The 19,638-nt window shown below is 42.8% G+C and overlaps 1 protein-coding gene across 5 annotated transcripts in view; it reads right to left on the bottom strand.

Annotated features, from left to right (window-relative positions):
* Positions 1–19,638, bottom strand: part of NINL (ninein like) — a 146,433-nt gene that overhangs the window by 71,548 nt on the left and 55,247 nt on the right. For 4 of the 5 annotated variants that reach the window (XM_040429642.1, XM_040429641.1, XM_040429645.1 and 1 more), the window contains exon 5: positions 11,465–11,531. In XM_040429642.1, coding sequence (XP_040285576.1) covers positions 11,465–11,531 — 67 coding nt within the window. Of the gene's footprint in view, positions 1–11,464; positions 11,532–11,720; positions 11,746–19,638 lie in introns of those variants that run through there. The other variant, XM_040429644.1, reaches the window with a different exon arrangement.

The raw sequence follows: 19,638 nt of genomic DNA, 5'->3' as shown, positions 1-19,638 counted from the left end.
ATTTCACCCTTTTCCAATGAAGGGAAAGGTCTGCGGCATTAACGCACCTGATCCGCAATTAGAAATTGAGGATTTTGGTGCAGAAACGCACAGAAATCTTATATGCGTTCACCTGCACTCGTATGCAGGTGGCCTTAGGCTAGGTTCACACGGGCATTGCGGGTGACGTGCGGGAAAAGATGCGGGTGCGTTGCAGGAAAATGCGCGATTTTTCCCCGCGAGTGCAAAGTGTTTTTATGCGTTTTGCACGCGCGTGAGAAAAATCGGCATGTTTGGTACCCAGACCCGAACCCGGACTTCTTCACAGAAGGTGTAGTGTAGATTTTATTATTTTCCCTTATAACATGGTTATAAGGAAAAAATAATAGCATTCTTAATACAGAATGCATAGTAAAATAGGGATGGAGGGGTTAAAAATAAATAAAATATAAATATAAATATAATTATATATATATAAATTTAACTCACCTCATCCCCTTGTTCGCGCAGCCCGGCTTCGGTCATCTTCGTTGAGGACCAGGAGTCAAAGGACTTATGGTGACGTCACTGCGCTCATCACATGGTCCATCACATGATCCATCACCGTAGTACAGAATCAGCAAAAGGTACAAGATTACAAAAATCTCCTGTACACTTTTGCGGATTGTTTCCGTTCAGAAAGTGATGTGCAGTGCGGATTTCCAAATCCGCGGCCTGTCAATTATGTCTGCGGTTTTAGCTGAGGATTTCACCCTTTTTAATGGAAGGGTGAGATCTGCGGCAGAACCGCATCAAATCTGCACCGCTAAAAACAGTGGCCCGCTAGAAATGTATGGGTCAGTATGCTATCCTCAAAGAATGCAGGTAGCACAGGGATGAAATATAGGGTCACGCGCAAGAGGTCTTAGGCTACTTTCACACAGTCAGAGTTAGGTCAGTTTTTCATCAATGATTGTGAGCCAAAGCTAAGAGTGGGTCAAAAACACAGAACAGGTGCAAATCTTTCCATCATACCTTATCTCTTTGGAGCCTCCATTACTGGTTTGTGGCTCACAATCACTAGGGTTGCCACTAGAGATGAGCGAATTTCATATTTTGAAATTCGTTCACGCTTCGTTTGGTGGTAAAAGGTGAATTGTTTAATAGTATATATATATATATATATCGTGGCTCACCCGTATCTGTTACTGTGGTTAAGGTGCTCTGCTTTTTGGATGATTCACCTATTTATCCCGCATAAAGAGATATATAAATTATAAATAAAAACAGGCACTCACCAGCTGGCAGGTCTATATATAGTAGCTTTATATAATCATATAAAATTGACATAAAATTTAAAATAAAATGTTCACATAAAATATTAACATAAGAAACACTGAGGATATGGTTATGTGTCTTCCTTATTTTGACTCGCTAAATGAATAGTAGGCTCTAGGTCAATTCCTATAAGTGCATATAGTGCCAAGATATACAAATAATAACAATAATGTTCTATGTGATAAGTCCAGAGTAGAATATCAAGGATGGATATCCTACAATAAAGTGAGAAAATCCTGTGAAAAATAAAATATAAAAATATCCTGTAGAAGGTGACAAACAATGGTGGTTGGTGTTTCGGTGAAATCTTATAAAGACCTAGTAGCAATTCCTCAGATAAGGTATTGATGTTGTTTCTATTCAGTAGCAATTCCTCTATGCGCCGGAAGATAAAGGTTTAGGTAAAGAGTGGTCGGGTTTTGGAACTGGGGCGTCCCCCTAGTTCTTCAAACCCTCTTACCTTAACCTTAGTTGTGACTGTCCTCTTTGGGGGTGCCACTCTCATAGGCGCTGGGACTCTTAGTTCTCCCGGGTTGACACAGGATCCAACAATGCAGGAGTTACCTCTCGCCGGTCTCGGCGTTCCACGAGGTTACTTCCTTGCGTGCCACCAGTCAGGAAGTGATTTCCAAAGTTCGCGTAGTCTCGCGATGGCTTGATCCAGCTAAGTTTGCACTGGAATATTGATACAAGCTGTATGGTAATCTTCCGACAATTATTGCAATCGGATTCGGATGGGTAATTGTTACTCGCAGGAACCAGCCAGACGCGTTTCGAGGGTCCTCCCTCTTCCTCAGTGGCTATAGTGCGAGTATTACCCTTCTTCCTTATATACTGTGGTTCTCTGAAGTACCACCCAAATCCGACATCGATTTCACCTGTTCTAATTAGACTATAAGTTGTATCCTCAGTGTGTAATACTACCTAAGTGTATATATATAGACTGCTTATCTATAGTGATTTTAATAATCTTTATTTCTAAAATACAACTTAAAAACATATGTAAAAATATAAATAAATAAAATATATAAGCTATAATTTAGAGATCCTCCAATTTAGAGATTTTTCCTTACTTTCTGGATTGGGGATATAGTCAGTTGGATTTTGTTCCCCATAGGTGTTTACCAATATATGGGAACCGTAGTATAGGCACCAAAATATCTGAAAAACCTGAAGAAATTCATAAATCGTAAAAAAATACCAAAAAATACCAAAAAATACAAAAAACGCATCGAAAACGCATCGCATATCCTAAAAACCGCATATGCGTTTTCAGTGCGTTTTATATGGGAATCTCCTCCCACATCCATCTCCATGATTCCCCATCTATTGTAACACTTCCTCCCTATCAAAAACATCATTAGTTGTATATTGAATATTCATTATTAAACAACAAATATTGATGGTATGTTTTCTTATTAATGGTCAACATATATAATCTTCAGTGGTTCAAACCTAATTTTCAAATTAATTTTTCATTTTTTCCTTTTTCATTTATTCCCATATAAAACGCACTGAAAACGCATATGTGGTTTTTAGGATATGCGATGCGTTTTCGATGCGTTTTTTGTATTTTTTGGTATTTTTTTACGATTTATGAATTTCTTCAGGTTTTTCAGATATTTTGGTGCCTATACTACGGTTCCCATATATTGGTAAACACCTATGGGGAACAAAATCCAACTGACTATATCCCCAATCCAGAAAGTAAGGAAAAATCTCTAAATTGGAGGATCTCTAAATTATAGCTTATATATTTTATTTATTTATATTTTTACATATGTTTTTAAGTTGTATTTTAGAAATAAAGATTATTAAAATCACTATAGATAAGCAGTCTATATATATATACACTTAGGTAGTATTACACACTGAGGATACAACTTATAGTCTAATTAGAACAGGTGAAATCGATGTCGGATTTGGGTGGTACTTCAGAGAACCACAGTATATAAGGAAGAAGGGTAATACTCGCACTATAGCCACTGAGGAAGAGGGAGGACCCTCGAAACGCGTCTGGCTGGTTCCTGCGAGTAACAATTACCCATCCGAATCCGATTGCAATAATTGTCGGAAGATTACCATACAGCTTGTATCAATATTCCAGTGCAAACTTAGCTGGATCAAGCCATCGCGAGACTACGCGAACTTTGGAAATCACTTCCTGACTGGTGACACGCAAGGAAGTAACCTCGTGGAACGCCGAGACCGGCGAGAGGTAACTCCTGCATTGTTGGATCCTGTGTCAACCCGGGAGAACTAAGAGTCCCAGCGCCTATGAGAGTGGCACCCCCAAAGAGGACAGTCACAACTAAGGTTAAGGTAAGAGGGTTTGAAGAACTAGGGGGACGCCCCAGTTCCAAAACCCGACCACTCTTTACCTAAACCTTTATCTTCCGGCGCATAGAGGAATTGCTACTGAATAGAAACAACATCAATACCTTATCTGAGGAATTGCTACTAGGTCTTTATAAGATTTCACCGAAACACCAACCACCATTGTTTGTCACCTTCTACAGGATATTTTTATATTTTATTTTTCACAGGATTTTCTCACTTTATTGTAGGATATCCATCCTTGATATTCTACTCTGGACTTATCACATAGAACATTATTGTTATTATTTGTATATCTTGGCACTATATGCACTTATAGGAATTGACCTAGAGCCTACTATTCATTTAGCGAGTCAAAATAAGGAAGACACATAACCATATCCTCAGTGTTTCTTATGTTAATATTTTATGTGAACATTTTATTTTAAATTTTATGTCAATTTTATATGATTATATAAAGCTACTATATATAGAATTGTTTAATAGACTCCCCTGCATAACGGAAACGGGACGGATCCGTTTTGCAGCCCGTAGACTTCTATTATGACGGAATGAATAACGGAATGCCTCTAAACGCATTCCGTTATGCATTCAGTCATAGAATTGCGTTATGGTCAGTGGTAACGGAATCCATAACGCAATTCAACTTTTACCAGTAAATGAAGCGTGAACGCATTTCATAACCTGAAATTCGCTCATCCTTAGTTGCCACCTTTACCAACAAAATATACCGGCCAAGTTAAGCCACACCCCAAAGGGGTTGGAGTTGTGGGGGTGTGGCTTAACACAGGGTGTTAAGTCGCTGTCATAATGTGGCTCCAATAATATTAATGCCCCATTAGTGCCGCCTAGGATGAATAATGCACACATTAGCTCTCCCCAGTATTAACAATGCCCCCAATTAGCACCCCCCAGAATAGTGCCCCCCAATTAGTGCCCCCCAGAATTAATAATGCCCCCATTAGTGCCCCAAATAATGAATGCCCCCATTAGCGCCCCCCACAATTAATACTGCCCCATTAGTGCACCCCAGTAATAGTAATGCCCCCATTAGTGCACCCCAGTAATAGTAATGCCCCCATTAGTGCTCCTCAGTAATAGTAATGCTCCCATTAGTTCCCCCCAGTAATAGTAATGCTCCCATTAGCGCCCCCCAGAATTAATAGCATCCCCCGTAATAGTAATGCCCCCATTAGTGTGCCCCAGAATGAATAATGCCCCCCAGAACAGGACCTGCGCTCCAGTGTGATGACGTCTTGAAGGTCCTGTTCTGCACATCCAGTCAGCAGTGAGCGTTCACAGCGGCACGAGCGAATGGAGGAGGTGAGGTTTTTTTATTTAAATTCTTTTTTTTTAACACAAAGGGTGGGGGGGGGGAAGAGTTAAAGGCTGTTCTAATCAGCGCTCCACAATGGAAGCGCTCATTAGTAACAGTCCATATAGAAAAATACTAGTCCAGCAAATAAAGATGCAATCTAAAATCAGGGTTAGTAGACAAAAATCTAGTTCCAGCAATTATTATAACCCTGAAAATTAATAAACTTTAATTAAATAAGACACACGGAACAAAAATCACTGAGATTGAACTCGGATAAATTTCACAGCAGGCAGCTATACAAATATATCCTGAAGGGTGGGGAGAACTGTCCCTATATTCTCACCCTAGTCTAATGCTCAGCCCAGGGATGACCCCTGATGGTGGGGACTCCCTGTCCTCGAACCTGGACTAAAAAGGTCCTAAAATCAACCCTAGCAAAGTGGTGGAATTAGAATACAGTCGTGGCCAAAAGTTTTGAGAATGACACAAATATTAGTTTTCACAAAGTTTGCTGCTAAACTGCTTTTAGATCTTTGTTTCAGTTGTTTCTGTGATGTAGTGAAATATAATTACACGCACTTTATACGTTTCAAAGGCTTTTATCGACAATTACATGACATTTATGAAAAGAGTCAGTATTTGCAGTGTTGGCCCTTCTTTTTCAGGACCTCTGCAATTCGACTGGGCATGCTCTCAATCAACTTCTGGGCCAATTCCTGACTGATAGCAACCCATTCTTTCATAATCACTTCTTGGAGTTTGTCAGAATTAGTGGGTTTTTGTTTGTCCACCCGCCTCTTGAGGATTGACACAAGTTCTCAATGGGATTAAGATCTGGGGAGTTTCCAGGCCATGGACCCAAAATGTCAAAGTTTTGGTCCCCGAGCCACTTAGGCTACTTTCACACTAGCGTTCGGGGCTCCGCTTGCGAGTTCCGTTTGAAGGCTCTCACAAGTGGCCCCGAACGGATCCGTCCAGCCCTAATGCATTCTGAGTGGATGCAGATCCGCTCAGAATGCATCAGTTTGGCACCGTTTGTCCTCCGCTCAGTAGGCGGACCCCTGAACGCAGCTTGCAGCGTTCGGGTGTCCGCCTGGCCGTGCGGAGGCAAACGGATCCGTCCAGACTTACAATGTAAGTCAATGGGGACGGATCCGTTTGAAGATGACACTATATGGCTCAATTTTCAAACGGCTCCGCCCCCCATTGACTTTCAATGTAAAGTCAAAACGGATCCGTTTGCATTATCATGAACAAAAAAAAAATATATTTTTTTTTTTGTTCATGATAATGCAAACGGATCCGTTCTGAACGGATCTAAGCGTTTGCATTATAGGTGCGGATCCGTCTGTGCAGATACCAGACGGATCCGCACCTAACACAGGTGTGAAAGTAGCCTTAGTTATCACTTTTGCCTTATGGCACGGTGCTCCATCGTGCTGGAAAATGCATTGTTCTTCACCAAACTGTTGTTGGATTGTCGGAAGAAGTTGCTGTTGGAGGGTGTTTTGGTACCATTCTTTATTCATGGCTGTGTTTTTGGGCATAATTGTGAGTGAGCCCACTCCCTTGGATGAGAAGCAACCCCACACATGAATGGTCTCAGGATGCTTTACTGTTGGCATGACACAGTAGCTCTCACCTTTTCTTCTCCGGACAAGCCTTTTTCCAGATGCCCCAAACAATCGGAAAGAGGCTTTATCGGAGAATATGACTTTGCCCCAGTCCTCAGCAGTCCATTCACCATACTTTCTGCAGAAGATCAATCTGTCCCTGATGTTTTTTTTGGAGAGAAGTGGCTTCTTTGCTGCCCTTCTTGACACCAGGCGATCTTCCAAAAGTCTTCGCCTCACTGTGCGTGCAGATGCGCTCACACCTGCCTGCTGCCATTCCTGAGCAAGCTCTGCACTGGTGGCACTCCGATCCCGCAGCTGAATCCTCTTTAGGAGACGATCCTGGCGCTTGCTGGACTTTCTTGGACGCCCTGAAGCCTTCTTAAGGCCTCCTGCACACGACCGTTGTGTGCACCCGTGGCCGTTGTGCCGTTTTCCGTTTTTTTTCGCGGACCCATTGACTTTCAATGGGTCCGTGGAAAAAACGGAAAATGCACCGTTTTGCAGCCGCATCCGTGATCCGTGTTTCATGGCCGTGAAAAAAATATGACCTGTCCTATTTTTTTCACGGCCAACGGTTCACGGACCCATTCAAGTCAATGGGTCCGTGAAAGAACACGGATGCACACAAGATTGGCATCCGTGTCAGTGATCCGTGGCCGTAGGTTAGTTTTTATACAGACGGATCCGAAGATCCGTCTGCATAAAGCTTTTTCAAAGCTGAGTTTTCACTTCGTGAAAACTCAGAACCGACAGTATATTCTAACACAGAAGCGTTCCCACTGTGATGGGGACGCTTCTAGTTAGAATACACTACAAACTGTGTACAAGACTGCCCCCTGCTGGCTGGCAGCACCCGATCTCTTACAGGGGGCCGTGATCAGCACAATTAACCCCTTCAGGTGCGGCACCTGAAAGGGTTAATTGTACTATCATATCCCCCTGTAAGAGATCAGGGCTGCCAGGCAGCAGGGGGCAGACCCCCCCTTCCTCCCCAGTTTGAATATCATTGATGGCCAGTGCGGCCCCCCCCCCCCCTCTATTGTAATTATTCGTTGGTGGCACAGTGTGCGCCCCCCCCTCCCTCCCTCTATTGTAATAATTCGTTGGTGGCACAGTGTGCGCCCCCCATCCGCCCCCCCTCCCTCTATAGCATTAACAACATTGGTGGCCAGTGTGCGGCCTCCCATCTCCCCCCCCCCCCCATCATCATTGGTGGCAGCGGAGTTCCGATCGGAGTCCCAGTTTAATCGCTGGGGCTCCGATCAGTAACCATGGCAACCAGGACGCTACTACAGTCCTGGTTGCCATGGTTACATAGCAATAGTACAATAGTAGAAGATTCATACTTACCGGCTGCTGCGATGTTCGTGTCCGGCCGGGAGCTCCACCTACTGGTAAGTGACAGCCTCAGGTCTGTGCGGCGCATTGCTAAATGAACTGTCACTTACCAGTAGGAGGAGCTCCCGGCCGGACACGAACATCGCAGCTCCCAGGTAAGTATGAATCTTTTACTATTGTACTATTGCTAGTAACCCGCTGCCACCAATGATCGGGGGGGGGGGGGGGGGGGGAGATGGGAGGCCGCACACTGGCCACCAATGTTGTTAATGCTATAGAGGGAGGGGGGGGGGGGCGATGGGGGGCGCACACTGTGCCACCAACGATTTATTACAATAGAGGGAGGAAGGGGGCGGGGGGGCGCACACTGTGCCACCAACGATTTATTACAATAGAGGGAGGAAGGGGGGGGGGGGCGCACACTGTGCCACCAACGATTTATTACAATAGAGGGAGGAAGGGGGGGGGGCGCACTGGCCACCAATGATATTCAAACTGGGGAGGGGGGGGGGGTCTGCCCCCTGCTGCCTGGCAGCCCTGATCTCTTACAGGGGGATATGATAGTACAATTAACCCCTTCAGGTGCGGCACTTGAGGGGTTAATTGTGCTGATCACGGCTCCCTGTAAGAGATCGGATACTGCTAGGCAGCAGGGGGCAATCATGTACACAGTTTGTAGTATATTCTAACTAGAAGCGTCCCCATCACCATGGGAACGCCTCTGTGTTAGAATATACTGTCGGAAATGAGGTTTCACGATCTAACTCATATCCGACAGTATATTCTAACATAGGGGCGTTCCCATGGTGATGGGGACGCTTCAAGTTAAAATATACCATCGGATTGGAGAAAACTCCGATGGTATAAAAGGGACTCCAGACTTTACATTGAAAGTCAATAGGAACGGATCCGTTTGAAATGGCACCATATTGTGTCAACGTCAAACGGATCCGTCCCCATTGACTTGCATTGTAATTCAGGACGGATCCGTTTGGCTCCGCACGGCCAGGCGGACACCAAAACGACTTTTTTTTCATGTCCGTGGATCCTCCAAAAATCAAGGAAGACCCACGGACGAAAAAACGGTCACGGATCACGGAAAAACGGGACCCGTTTTTGCGGACCGCAAAAAAATACGTTCGTGTGCAGGAGGCCTAACAAGAATTGAACCTCTTTCCTTGAAGTTCTTGATGATCCTATAAATTGTTGATTGAGGTGCAATCTTAGTAGCCACAATATCCTTGCCTGTGAAGCCATTTTTATGCAACGCAATGATGGCTGCAAGCGTTTCTTTGCAGGTCACCATGGTTAACAATGGAAGAACAATGATTTCAAGCATCACCCTCCTTTTAACATGTCAAGTCTGCCATTTTAATCCAATCAGCCTGGCATAATGATCTCCAGCCTTGTGCTCGTCAACATTCTGAGTTAACAAGACGATTACTGAAATGATCTCAGCAGGTCCTTTAATGACAGCAATGAAATGCAGTGGAAAGGTTTTTTTGGGATTAAGTTAATTTTCATGGCAAAGAAGGACTATGCAATTCATCTGATCACTCTTCAGAACATTCTCGAGTATATGCAAATTGCTATTATAAAAACTTAAGCAGCAACTTTTCCAATATTTATCTAATTCTCAAAACTTTTGGCCGGTGCCTGCAGTGAAAATAAAGAAGGAAAAATAAATACTATACATATACTCTCCCCTATAGAAATAGGGTAAATTGATGGATTCTGTATACAACCCTAGTGCTGTGTTATAACAATCAACAAGGTACACAGTGCATCAAGGTATATGTAGTGAAATCACCCTAAAAGTAGATAGACAAAGAAAAAACTCCAACGCGTTTCCCCTACTATGTGGGGTCATCAGGCGGTAAGTAAGCTCAATTGATATCAAAGATATCGGGTACCAATAGTGATAAAATGATATCCGCGATTTGGGTGAGGATCACCAATAGCGATATATTAGTGTCCGTTATGTATTCATATCGATTGTGAGGGGGCCATTAGATGACAGCGGGAGGAGATCAATCTCGTTTGGACAATAAGCCGACCATAGCATAAGGAAGTTGATGTTCCATGAGGTTACATTTCCATAAAGGCATAGTCTCCACAGAGATAAGAAATGTCCAATGAGTAGCAAGATGGCATCAACACATATAGATGTCAGTTAGTCGTCCATCTATGAGATAAAGCGTACCGGCTCCTCCAGAGAATGTGGTACCCAGACCCAAACTTCTTCACTGAAGTTCAGGTTTGGGTTAGGTGGTGTGTAGATGTAATTATTTTCCCTTATAACATGGTTATAAGGGAAAATAATAGCATTCTTTAATACAGAATGCAAAGTAAAAGGTCAATTAAGGGGTTAAAAAATAAAAATAAAATTAACTCACCTCCTCCAATTGATCGCGTAGCTGCCAGTCTCCTGTTCTTTCTTCAGGACCTGTCAAAGGACCTGAGGTGACGTCACTGAGCTCATCACATGGTCCAATCACATGATCCATCACCACGGTGATGGACCATGCGATATGACGTCACCACAGGTCCTTTAGCTGGCAGCTCATGATTAAAGATGTAAGAAGAAATTGGCAACTACGCGATCAAGAGGAGGAGGAGGAGAGTTAATTTTATTTATTTTTTTAACCCTCACTTGACCTTCTACTAAGCATTCTGTATTAAAGAATTCTATTATTTTCCCTTATAACCATGTTATAAGGGAAAATAATACAGTGAATAGACTGTCATCTTAGCAACCATGCGTGAAAATCACACCGTATCCGCACTTGCTTGCGAATTTCACTCAGCCCAATTCACTTCTATGGGGCCTACATTGCGTGATAAACGCACAATATAGAGCATGCTGCGATTTTCACGCAACGCATAAGTGATGCGTGAAAATCACCGCTCATATGCACAGCCCCATAGAAATGAATGGGTCCGGATTCAGTGCGGGTGCAATGCGTTCACCTCACGCATTGCACCCACGCGGAAATCTCGCCCGTGTGAACCCGCCTAACAATCACTGATCAAATACTGACCAAACACTGACTTTGCAAAATAGGCCTCAGAAAAAGGTTGCTGCCATTTAAAAACAAACAAACATTCATTGTGCAACACATTGCTTAAAAAAACTGAAGTCCAGTACTAAGGCATGTATTTCTTTTAATTTTTTTATTTTTTGCAAAAACTGACCAGAACTGCAATGTCCTTCAGGAAGACTCAAATGTAAAAAAAAAAAAAAAAAAAAAAAAAAAAAAAAAAAAAAAGGGTAAAAAAAGACTGATGATAGTTATGGTGCACATAGCACCTGCAACTATAACAGGACCCTCTTATGCCAAGTTTATTAGACTGTGGCTCTTCCATGTCATGATGTGCTGGGACTTGTAGTGCCGTAACAGCTGGAGAAAGGGACAAGTTGGGGACCAGTCATCATGCATATGCCTGTCTAAAGCCATCACCGCACTGATTTAGGCACGGGCATAGAAATCCTAAAAAGTACAACTTCATTCAGCTGCATTGCCTCATGTGTGCATTTAATAAAAAGATTCTTTTTTACCTTGTGCTTCAAAGTTTTCGATCTGAGGCTCCTTGACGATTTCTGCTTCTTCATCAGACTTGAGGCTCTGAAGAAAAGAACACATGTGAGACAGATTTCTGTGTAAATGATCCAAGATGGAAATATGCGTAAAGGGAGTAGAGGCTATAGGAGGCAGGGAGGCTGAAGGAGAAAAAAAGAATCCTGCTCTGGGTTTAAGAATGTGCATTAACCCTCCAGACAAACCCGGGGCCAAAGCAAACAAATGAGACCTTACTTCTCACTGTTTCATCTCAACTGGATCCTTAAACCCCGGCTCACTATTAACCAGAAGGCGTCCTCTGCAATCAGCCCAAGTGAAACATTAAACCGGCTGCGGAGCGCGGTATTAACACATTCACTCACCATACTGCTGCACAGAAATGGCAGGTACCTTCTGTAGGTGTGCATTTTAGGAGGCTCAGCTGTAGTACACTATTTAGGGCGAGTTCACATCACCGTTATTTTTCCATTTTTCTGATCCATCAGAAGAACAGAAAATTAAACAAAAAAAATAAAAAATGTATCCTGTAAAAAAAACAAACAAAAAAAAAACATCCTGTACATCAGTTATGCACATTTGGCATCCGTTTGAGCCACTTCCGCCTGAGATCCGTTTTTTTTTCTGGGTTTGTATGCGATGTGCAAAAAATGCAAATCGGACATTGACCAAAAATACAGTCATGTGCATGAAGCCTTTTGGTTTTTGCTGACGTTTTTGTGCATTTTTTAGCTTTTAGTTGCTTTTTTAGCACATGCGTTTTTTAGGGTACGACTATACCGGTCATGGCCAGGATCGCAGGGGCATCACAGTGTAGCAGTGATTTCATAGAAATTAATGGGGTTGCAGTGTGAGTCGCAAGTGTTCTGTGCGATCCCGGAATCCCAAAAAGTCCAACTCTGCTGAATTTCTTTGCAACTCGGGTCACAGTTGAGGCACATGTGCAACTCGTGCTGCAACCCCATTCATTTCTATGGGATCACCACTACACTGAGATGCCCCTGAGATACTGGCCGCGACAGACATCACGTGACCAGTGTCGTCGTGGTAATCACCAGCTGCAGATGTTAGCTGAAGGAATATGGGAAATAGGAAACACAGAACACGTGTTTTTTGTTTTTTTGCTACTGCCATTTTTGTTTGTTTGATACCATGGTATTTATAATAAAAGCCACTAAAATATGACCACATAAAATGCTGCAAAAAATGCAGGTGAAGGCGTCTATTCCACTTCACTGGTTTAGCCAATCCGCACCCCTTCTTTCAAGAATGGGTTTCCAAGGTAAACCAAATATCCCAATTTGAGGAGCTTACTAATCTAATAAGACAAGAGATATAGATCTCACGATCTGGTCCCCATGGATACAGTTTCAGTTGAATCCTCCATCTGACCCATCTCCCTCAACTCTACCTCTTGCCACATGCACTCCGTATCACTGACTTGAATGGGTCCACAATCCGCAACATTGCGGAGCGGAGGCACGGATTGGAAGTCCACAGAAGCACTACGGAGCAATTCTGTAGGATTTCGGTTCATTCCTCCTCACCGCAAAAAAAATAGGACATGTCCTATTTTTTGTGTGGGGCAGACAGTCTATTGCAGATTGCGGACCCATTCAAGTCAATGGGTCTGCATCCGCAAATGGCGTGCACATGGACAGTGCCTGCGCATTGCGGGCAGCAATTTGCAGTTGGCAGCACGGGGCACATACGTTCGTGTGCATGAAGCCCTATTCATTTGTAAATTGTATACTTTTTTTTTCCTGCAGTCCAACTTAACATGTAAGGGGGCCTTCACACGCGGCAGATTTTGTGGCAGAAAATTCCGCGACTGAAAACCAGTTCTATTCATTTGAATTGGGCAGCAAGCACATTCACCTATTAAGGTGAAAAGGAACCGATTTTCATTCATGGAATTTTCTGCCACAAAATCTGCCGCGTGTGAAGGCACCCTAACAGATTTGCTACAGATTTTTTGTCCATGTTTGCGGGTGGCGAATCCGCAAATATTGCACTAACAGCAAAGTGAATAGGATATTAAACGAAACCCACAACAGTTTTTTTCCCCACTACATGACCACATTCCCCAAGTGTTCAGGAAAGATAATGCTTCTCATTTTTTGAATCCACTCCTAGTTTTAACTTCTAAAACGGCATCAAAACAGCATGCGAGAAATCACTGTCTGAATGTAGAATTTCATGTGATGTTGCCTGTCGTTGCAAAAAAATAAATAAAAAAAAGCTGCTATTTTAGAAGACCCCATAGGCTAATGTTAGCAGCTATATAAGGGTGATATCGCACTGCGATCACTGTAACATGTTCTATTGCAGTAGAATCTTGGTCTATAAAGAACGATTTTATAAAAAAAATGAAAACAAAATGTGGTTGAAATTCTTTTTTTTTTTTTTTAGACTTCAGCAGGATTGGTACAAAAAGTAATTGAAAGCATAACTTCTATTCAGCAGCTTTAACCAGAACACGTATTTGGACCAGGAAACACATCCTTATTCATGAACCACACCCATGCGTCAAAGCCTATGTGTTACATAAAAGACCATTGTAGTTTTATGGAAAAGTGTTCAAGTGATTTAAAAAAAATCACTTAAAAAAAAGCCACTTCTCCAAGAGATGAGGCCCAATGGCCGCACTTCACACAGATATAGCATAGACACTTCTGTCTTCTGATGAATACATCTGTATAGCAGATGATGCAGGCACTCTGTCAGAACAAAGGCAACCTGACAGTCCAGCAGTCTGTGTTGTCGGGCTTGTCTAGTCAACAAAACTATAAAAGTGTCCCTATGTAGAGGGAATAAAACCTTGATAAAACTTTGTAGTTGACTTTACTGCTATGCTAAGAACAGCTGCCCATTAGCAGGCATAGTCACGTCTATAGTTGCTATACCTACTGGCATGATGTCCTTGCCTGACCTTCTTAAATACTCCAGACCTCTCCTATGCTACTGGTTATAGGCAGGTTTCTGGTCCTGACATGATTTGTTCTGTACAGGTGGTTCATTTTATAACTTGTAACTAAGGTCCCATTGTCTTTCAGGCTTCAGTTCCTGGAAACCTATCTGGAACCTCCTTTACCACCTTGGTTATCCTCTTGTCCTATCTTCCAAACAGATCCAGGTCCCATTGTCTTTTAGACTTCAGTTCCTGAAGACATATCTGGCACCTCCTTTACCACCCTACTTATCATGTTGACCCATCTTCAACAAACATCCAGGTCCCATTGTATTTTAGGCTTCAGTTCCTGGATACATATCTAGGACCTCCTTTACCACTTTGCCTATCATCTTGACCGATCTTCAACAAAGATCCCTACAGCCGTCAAGGTCTTCAGATTTCAGGAATCTCTGAGGCGACAAAATACTCATAGTCTATGCCGCCACCTTGAGGTATAATAGTGAAACTTCAGGCTGGCCTTGATGGACAAATGTCTATTTTCAACCTTATCAACTATGTTACTGTATTCACTATGTAATTCTTTTTTACTATTTGGATCACAATGGGTCCGTCAATATTGGGGGCCCACTGACTAACAACATTTCCAGCAGTGACGTAGAAGAGCATTTGCCTAGGTTACACTGGTAGGTATCTTTGTCAGCCAAGACCAGAACTGCTAGTGCTAGTAGTCCTTCTTGCATGTATATAGTGACAAAGTCAGGTCTTCTTGAGAGCAGATGTTTTACGGTGTCATCTTCCAGTCTCTGTACCCTAGCACTGCCAGGCACATATTTGGTTTACTCATCAGTACACAGCAAGCCTTTACTATTATTTACTAGGGAGCCTCGGGTACATGTCCATGGCGGTGTATTTTATGCAGACTTTCTGCAGATTTCACGGTGTTTCCTCACCGTAAATCGGATTGTGTTACTTGTGAAATTTGAGGCAAATCTCACCCTTTGCATTAGGGCTCATGCACACAAATGCATTATTCTTCAGTGTGCTATCCGTAATTTTTTGAGGATGGCAAACTGACCCATTCTTTCCTATGGGGCCATGCATATATAAGCATTTTTTACGCATCCGTATGACCGTTCCGCAAATTATAGAACAAGTCCTATTCTGGTCCATTTGGCGGACAAGAATAGGCATTTCTCTTTAGGAGAGTAAGAAAAAGGCTGAATGCACATGGAAGGTAAACGTATTTTGCAGATCTGTGGATTACGGACCAAAATACGGATACAGTTGGCCTTACAAAAGGGTGAAATCTGCACTGAAAATCCGCACAAACAATTGACACACTATGGATTTAATAATCTGCACCACAAGTCAATCTGCGCAGAGTGTACATACGTTTTTAGAAAATTACACCTACTTAGCTAGTACTGTGTTACAATGCGTGGAAAATCCATACATAATGCGCACCATGTGCATGTGGCTTAAATACTGCTAATGCATATTAAAACTTTTTTTGTAAGCGTATGAGTGTTTTTTAGTTAAAAAATGAATTTCCTTTTAAGTATATTGTGTCATATAATTGTGAATATTAGCAGTAGCGCATAGCTTAGAAATCAATGTTATATTACTGGGCGTATGGGCGCTAACCCTATTGCATAGGTATGAGCAACCTGAAGCACAGACAGAATTAATCCGCTATTCCCATCAGTACACAAACTTTGATGGGGGTCCCATCTGCGGGGCACCCAACCATCAGACATTTATCACAGATTCTGTTTTTCAGAAGAAGACACATCCATCAGTTGATAATGAAAAACAATGGTCGGAAGCGCAGCAGAAGCTGAATGAACGCTTGCTACTAAATGCCAAAAATAAACGCTTCTTTCAGAAGCAATTATATTATGAAGAAGAGGAGAAAGAGGGTAGAGTACTGGCATTACTGGCTAGAGCTCAACAACAACCAACTTATATAGCTACTCTACGCAATTCCACTGGGGAACTATGTAACCCCGGAACAGATATTAGAGATTATGCACTAGTTTTACTCATCTTTGTATGATTCTAAAATCTGTGTTTCCAAAGCAGAGATTAAGGGATTTCTCGACCCATTAGGACTTCCTACTCTAACTATGGAGCAGAGGTCTATATTAGATGCCCCTATTACTGTAAAAGAAATGGAAGCAGCGGTGGGAGATATGGCCAATAATAAGGCCCCGGGGGGAGATGGACTGCCAGTGGAAAAATTATAAAACCTATGCCTCCATACTTTTGTCTCAACTATTAGATGTTTATAAGGAGGCTCACAAGCGGGGTAGACTGCCCACTTCCATGAATGAAGCGATTATAGTAATGATTCCGAAACCGGGTAAAGATGTCCTGGCAGCAGAGTCCTACAGACCTATCTCTTGGCGGCAGGTAGACTTAAAAATATTAGCGAAAATACTGGCAAACCGTTTAAACTCAGTAATCACGTCGCTCGTCTATACTGACCAGGCAGGGTTTACGCCAAACATGTCAACAGCGGTGAATATCAGGAGACTTTACTTGATTGTTCAGGTTGGTCAGGTCCACGCCTTAAATGCGGCGGTCGCGTCTCTTGACGCGGCCAAAGCATTCGACAGCGTGGAATGACGATACCTGTGGATGGTGCTTAAGGCGATGGGGTTTGGGATAGAGTTTAGTGGATACAACTACTCTATGCTTGTCCCACAGCCAAAATAAGGGTGAATTGGAGACTTTCAGACTCATTTCCGCTTCATGGAGGGACTAGGCACGGCTGCCTCTTGTCGCCTTTGTTGTTTGATGTGGAGCCTCTGGCGCAGGCACTCAGAAAGGCGAATAAAGCGAGAGGTTTCCGGTATGGGTCTTTATCTGAAAAGGTCGCTTTATATGCGGATGACCTACTGCTATTCCTGGACGAATGTTAGGAATAAATGGCTTTGGAAAACTGTCTGGCTTGGTCATTAATTGGACGAAGTCGGTGTTGATGCCACTGTCCAAAAATAAGGAATGATGCCAATCTTACGGCAGGATTACAAGTAGTTTCATCCTTTAAATACCTAGGCATTCAAGTGTCAGCCAGGAACCAGGAACTTGGAGAACTGAATTTGTTACCGATGCTTGACAAATTCAGACGGAAGGTCCAGGCCTAGACCCATCTGCCCCTTACGATGATTGGACGTACTAACTTACTGAAAATGATCCTCATGCCCCAGCTACTATACTTATTACATAATGCCCCAATTTGGATAGCACTAAAATCTTTCTACATTGTTAATGGAAGAGGGGAATGCCACGTATAAAGCTCACTACATTATGCAGACCAAGAACTCAAGGAGGACCCATGGATATATTATTTGGCGGCCCAGCTACAACATATTAGGGGTTGGGGAGAGGAGAATAGGATAAATACGGCCGGGAGGATTGTAAGACATCTCCTTCTGCACTTTATTTAAACTGATCCTCCGGATAGATCATCAGCTTCTGATCGGCAGGGGTCCGACACCTGGGCCCCCCGCCGATCAGCCATTTGAGAAGGCAGCAGCGCCACGGCCTTCTCACTGTTTACCGCAGTCCCAGTGACGTCACGACTTGTATTAACTGGCCTGGGCGGGGCTAAGCTCCCTTCAAGTGAACAGAGCTTAGCCCCGCCCAGGCCAGTGATACTAGTCGTGACGTCCCCGCTACTGCGGTAAATAGTGAGAAGGCCGCTGCACTGCTGGAGCGCCGCTGCCTTCTCAAACAGATGATCGGCAGGGTCCCAGGTGTCGGACCCCCGCTGATCAGATGCTGATGATCTATCCAGAGGATAGATCATCAGTTTAAACAAAGTGCAGAACCCCTTTAAGGGAAAATGTATACTGTCAGCCCTAGAAGATGGAACCTTCTATAGAAAAGGGGATAATTAATTACCAACTGCTACGCACAATACATGAAGTATGGTGGAAAACTAGAAAGATAGCAGGCATCAATAGGTATACAAAGTTTACTCCAATATGGCCTAATCACATGTATAGGGAACTAAATAAAGTATCCAATGCCCAAGCATGGGAGAGGCATGAGCTTAACCGTATCTATCAATTATTTAACAAAAAGGTACACTTAAGGAGTATGCTCACTTGCAATAAGAATTTAAAATACCCAAGACCCTTTTTTTATGTCTACCTGCAGATAAAACATGCCATACGGACTCAGGAGCAACAGGGGGCGATGGCACCTGCTCCGAAGCATGCCGTTATAGATCTTACCGCATCACATGGAGACACTAGTGGAGTAATTTCACTACTGGAGTCTCATGGAGGCACAATGTAAAAAATGGCCACTGCAACTATATGACAAGTGGCATTGAGACGTTACTGACTTGACAGTGAAACAGTGGAAGAACGTGTTAGAAGACTTCCCTGAGGTGACAATAAGCGAGCCCCATAGAGTATCTCAATTATATTTACTCCATAGAGTATATAGAACTCCAGTAGTAATGAAAAAAATGGGGTATAGTGAGGATGACAAATGCCCGAGATGTGGGACGCCTAATGCAGACCTAATCCATCTTATGTGGAACTGTCCACGATTGAGACGATACTGGACAGACGTTACCGAACTCGTAAACAATGTGTTTTGTATAAAAATAAATGTCAATATATGTATATTAGGATATGTCAAGGTATTGCCTGTAACTTCAGAAAATAAAAAAGCCATTATGCCCATATTATATCGTGCAAGGAAGCGAATTGCATATTATTGGATTGCTCCAAATCCTCCAAAAGCACAAGAATTGGTAGAGAAGGTTCATACCTTAGTGCAACTGGAGAGATTTCTATATCAGAAAAGAGGCAATATTAAGAAGTTTGAGAAGATATGGACCTCATGGTTGCAACATTACAATGTCCCATTATAGTCTTTCCTCTGTACAATAGACTAGGTGGAAACAGGGAATAGACTATGTATATAATATAGTAGAATGAAGACAAGTACTATGATAGGTATGTGTAATAGTAAGGATGAAGCTGTAAAGGGAAAGATGTAAGCTAGATATTATCTGATAAGGGATAATGATGATCGGGGACTGACATTTCGGCTCGGGCACTACTATAGTAGTGTGCATGGGAATGTGTGATGGGTATGAATGTCGGAGATACAGCAGACCTGCGAAAGAATTAGAAGATGAATCGCACAGAGTCATGTGATAAGCTACAACATCGAACTTTATTTGGACAATAACAGTGATTCCAATATGGACCTTCT

The sequence above is a fragment of the Bufo bufo genome, chromosome 4 (genome assembly GCF_905171765.1).
Source record: "Bufo bufo chromosome 4, aBufBuf1.1, whole genome shotgun sequence".
Lineage (NCBI taxonomy): Eukaryota > Metazoa > Chordata > Amphibia > Anura > Bufonidae > Bufo > Bufo bufo.
The sequence above is the reverse complement of the archived record's forward strand: the minus strand, read 5'-3'. Positions and strand labels throughout refer to the sequence as shown.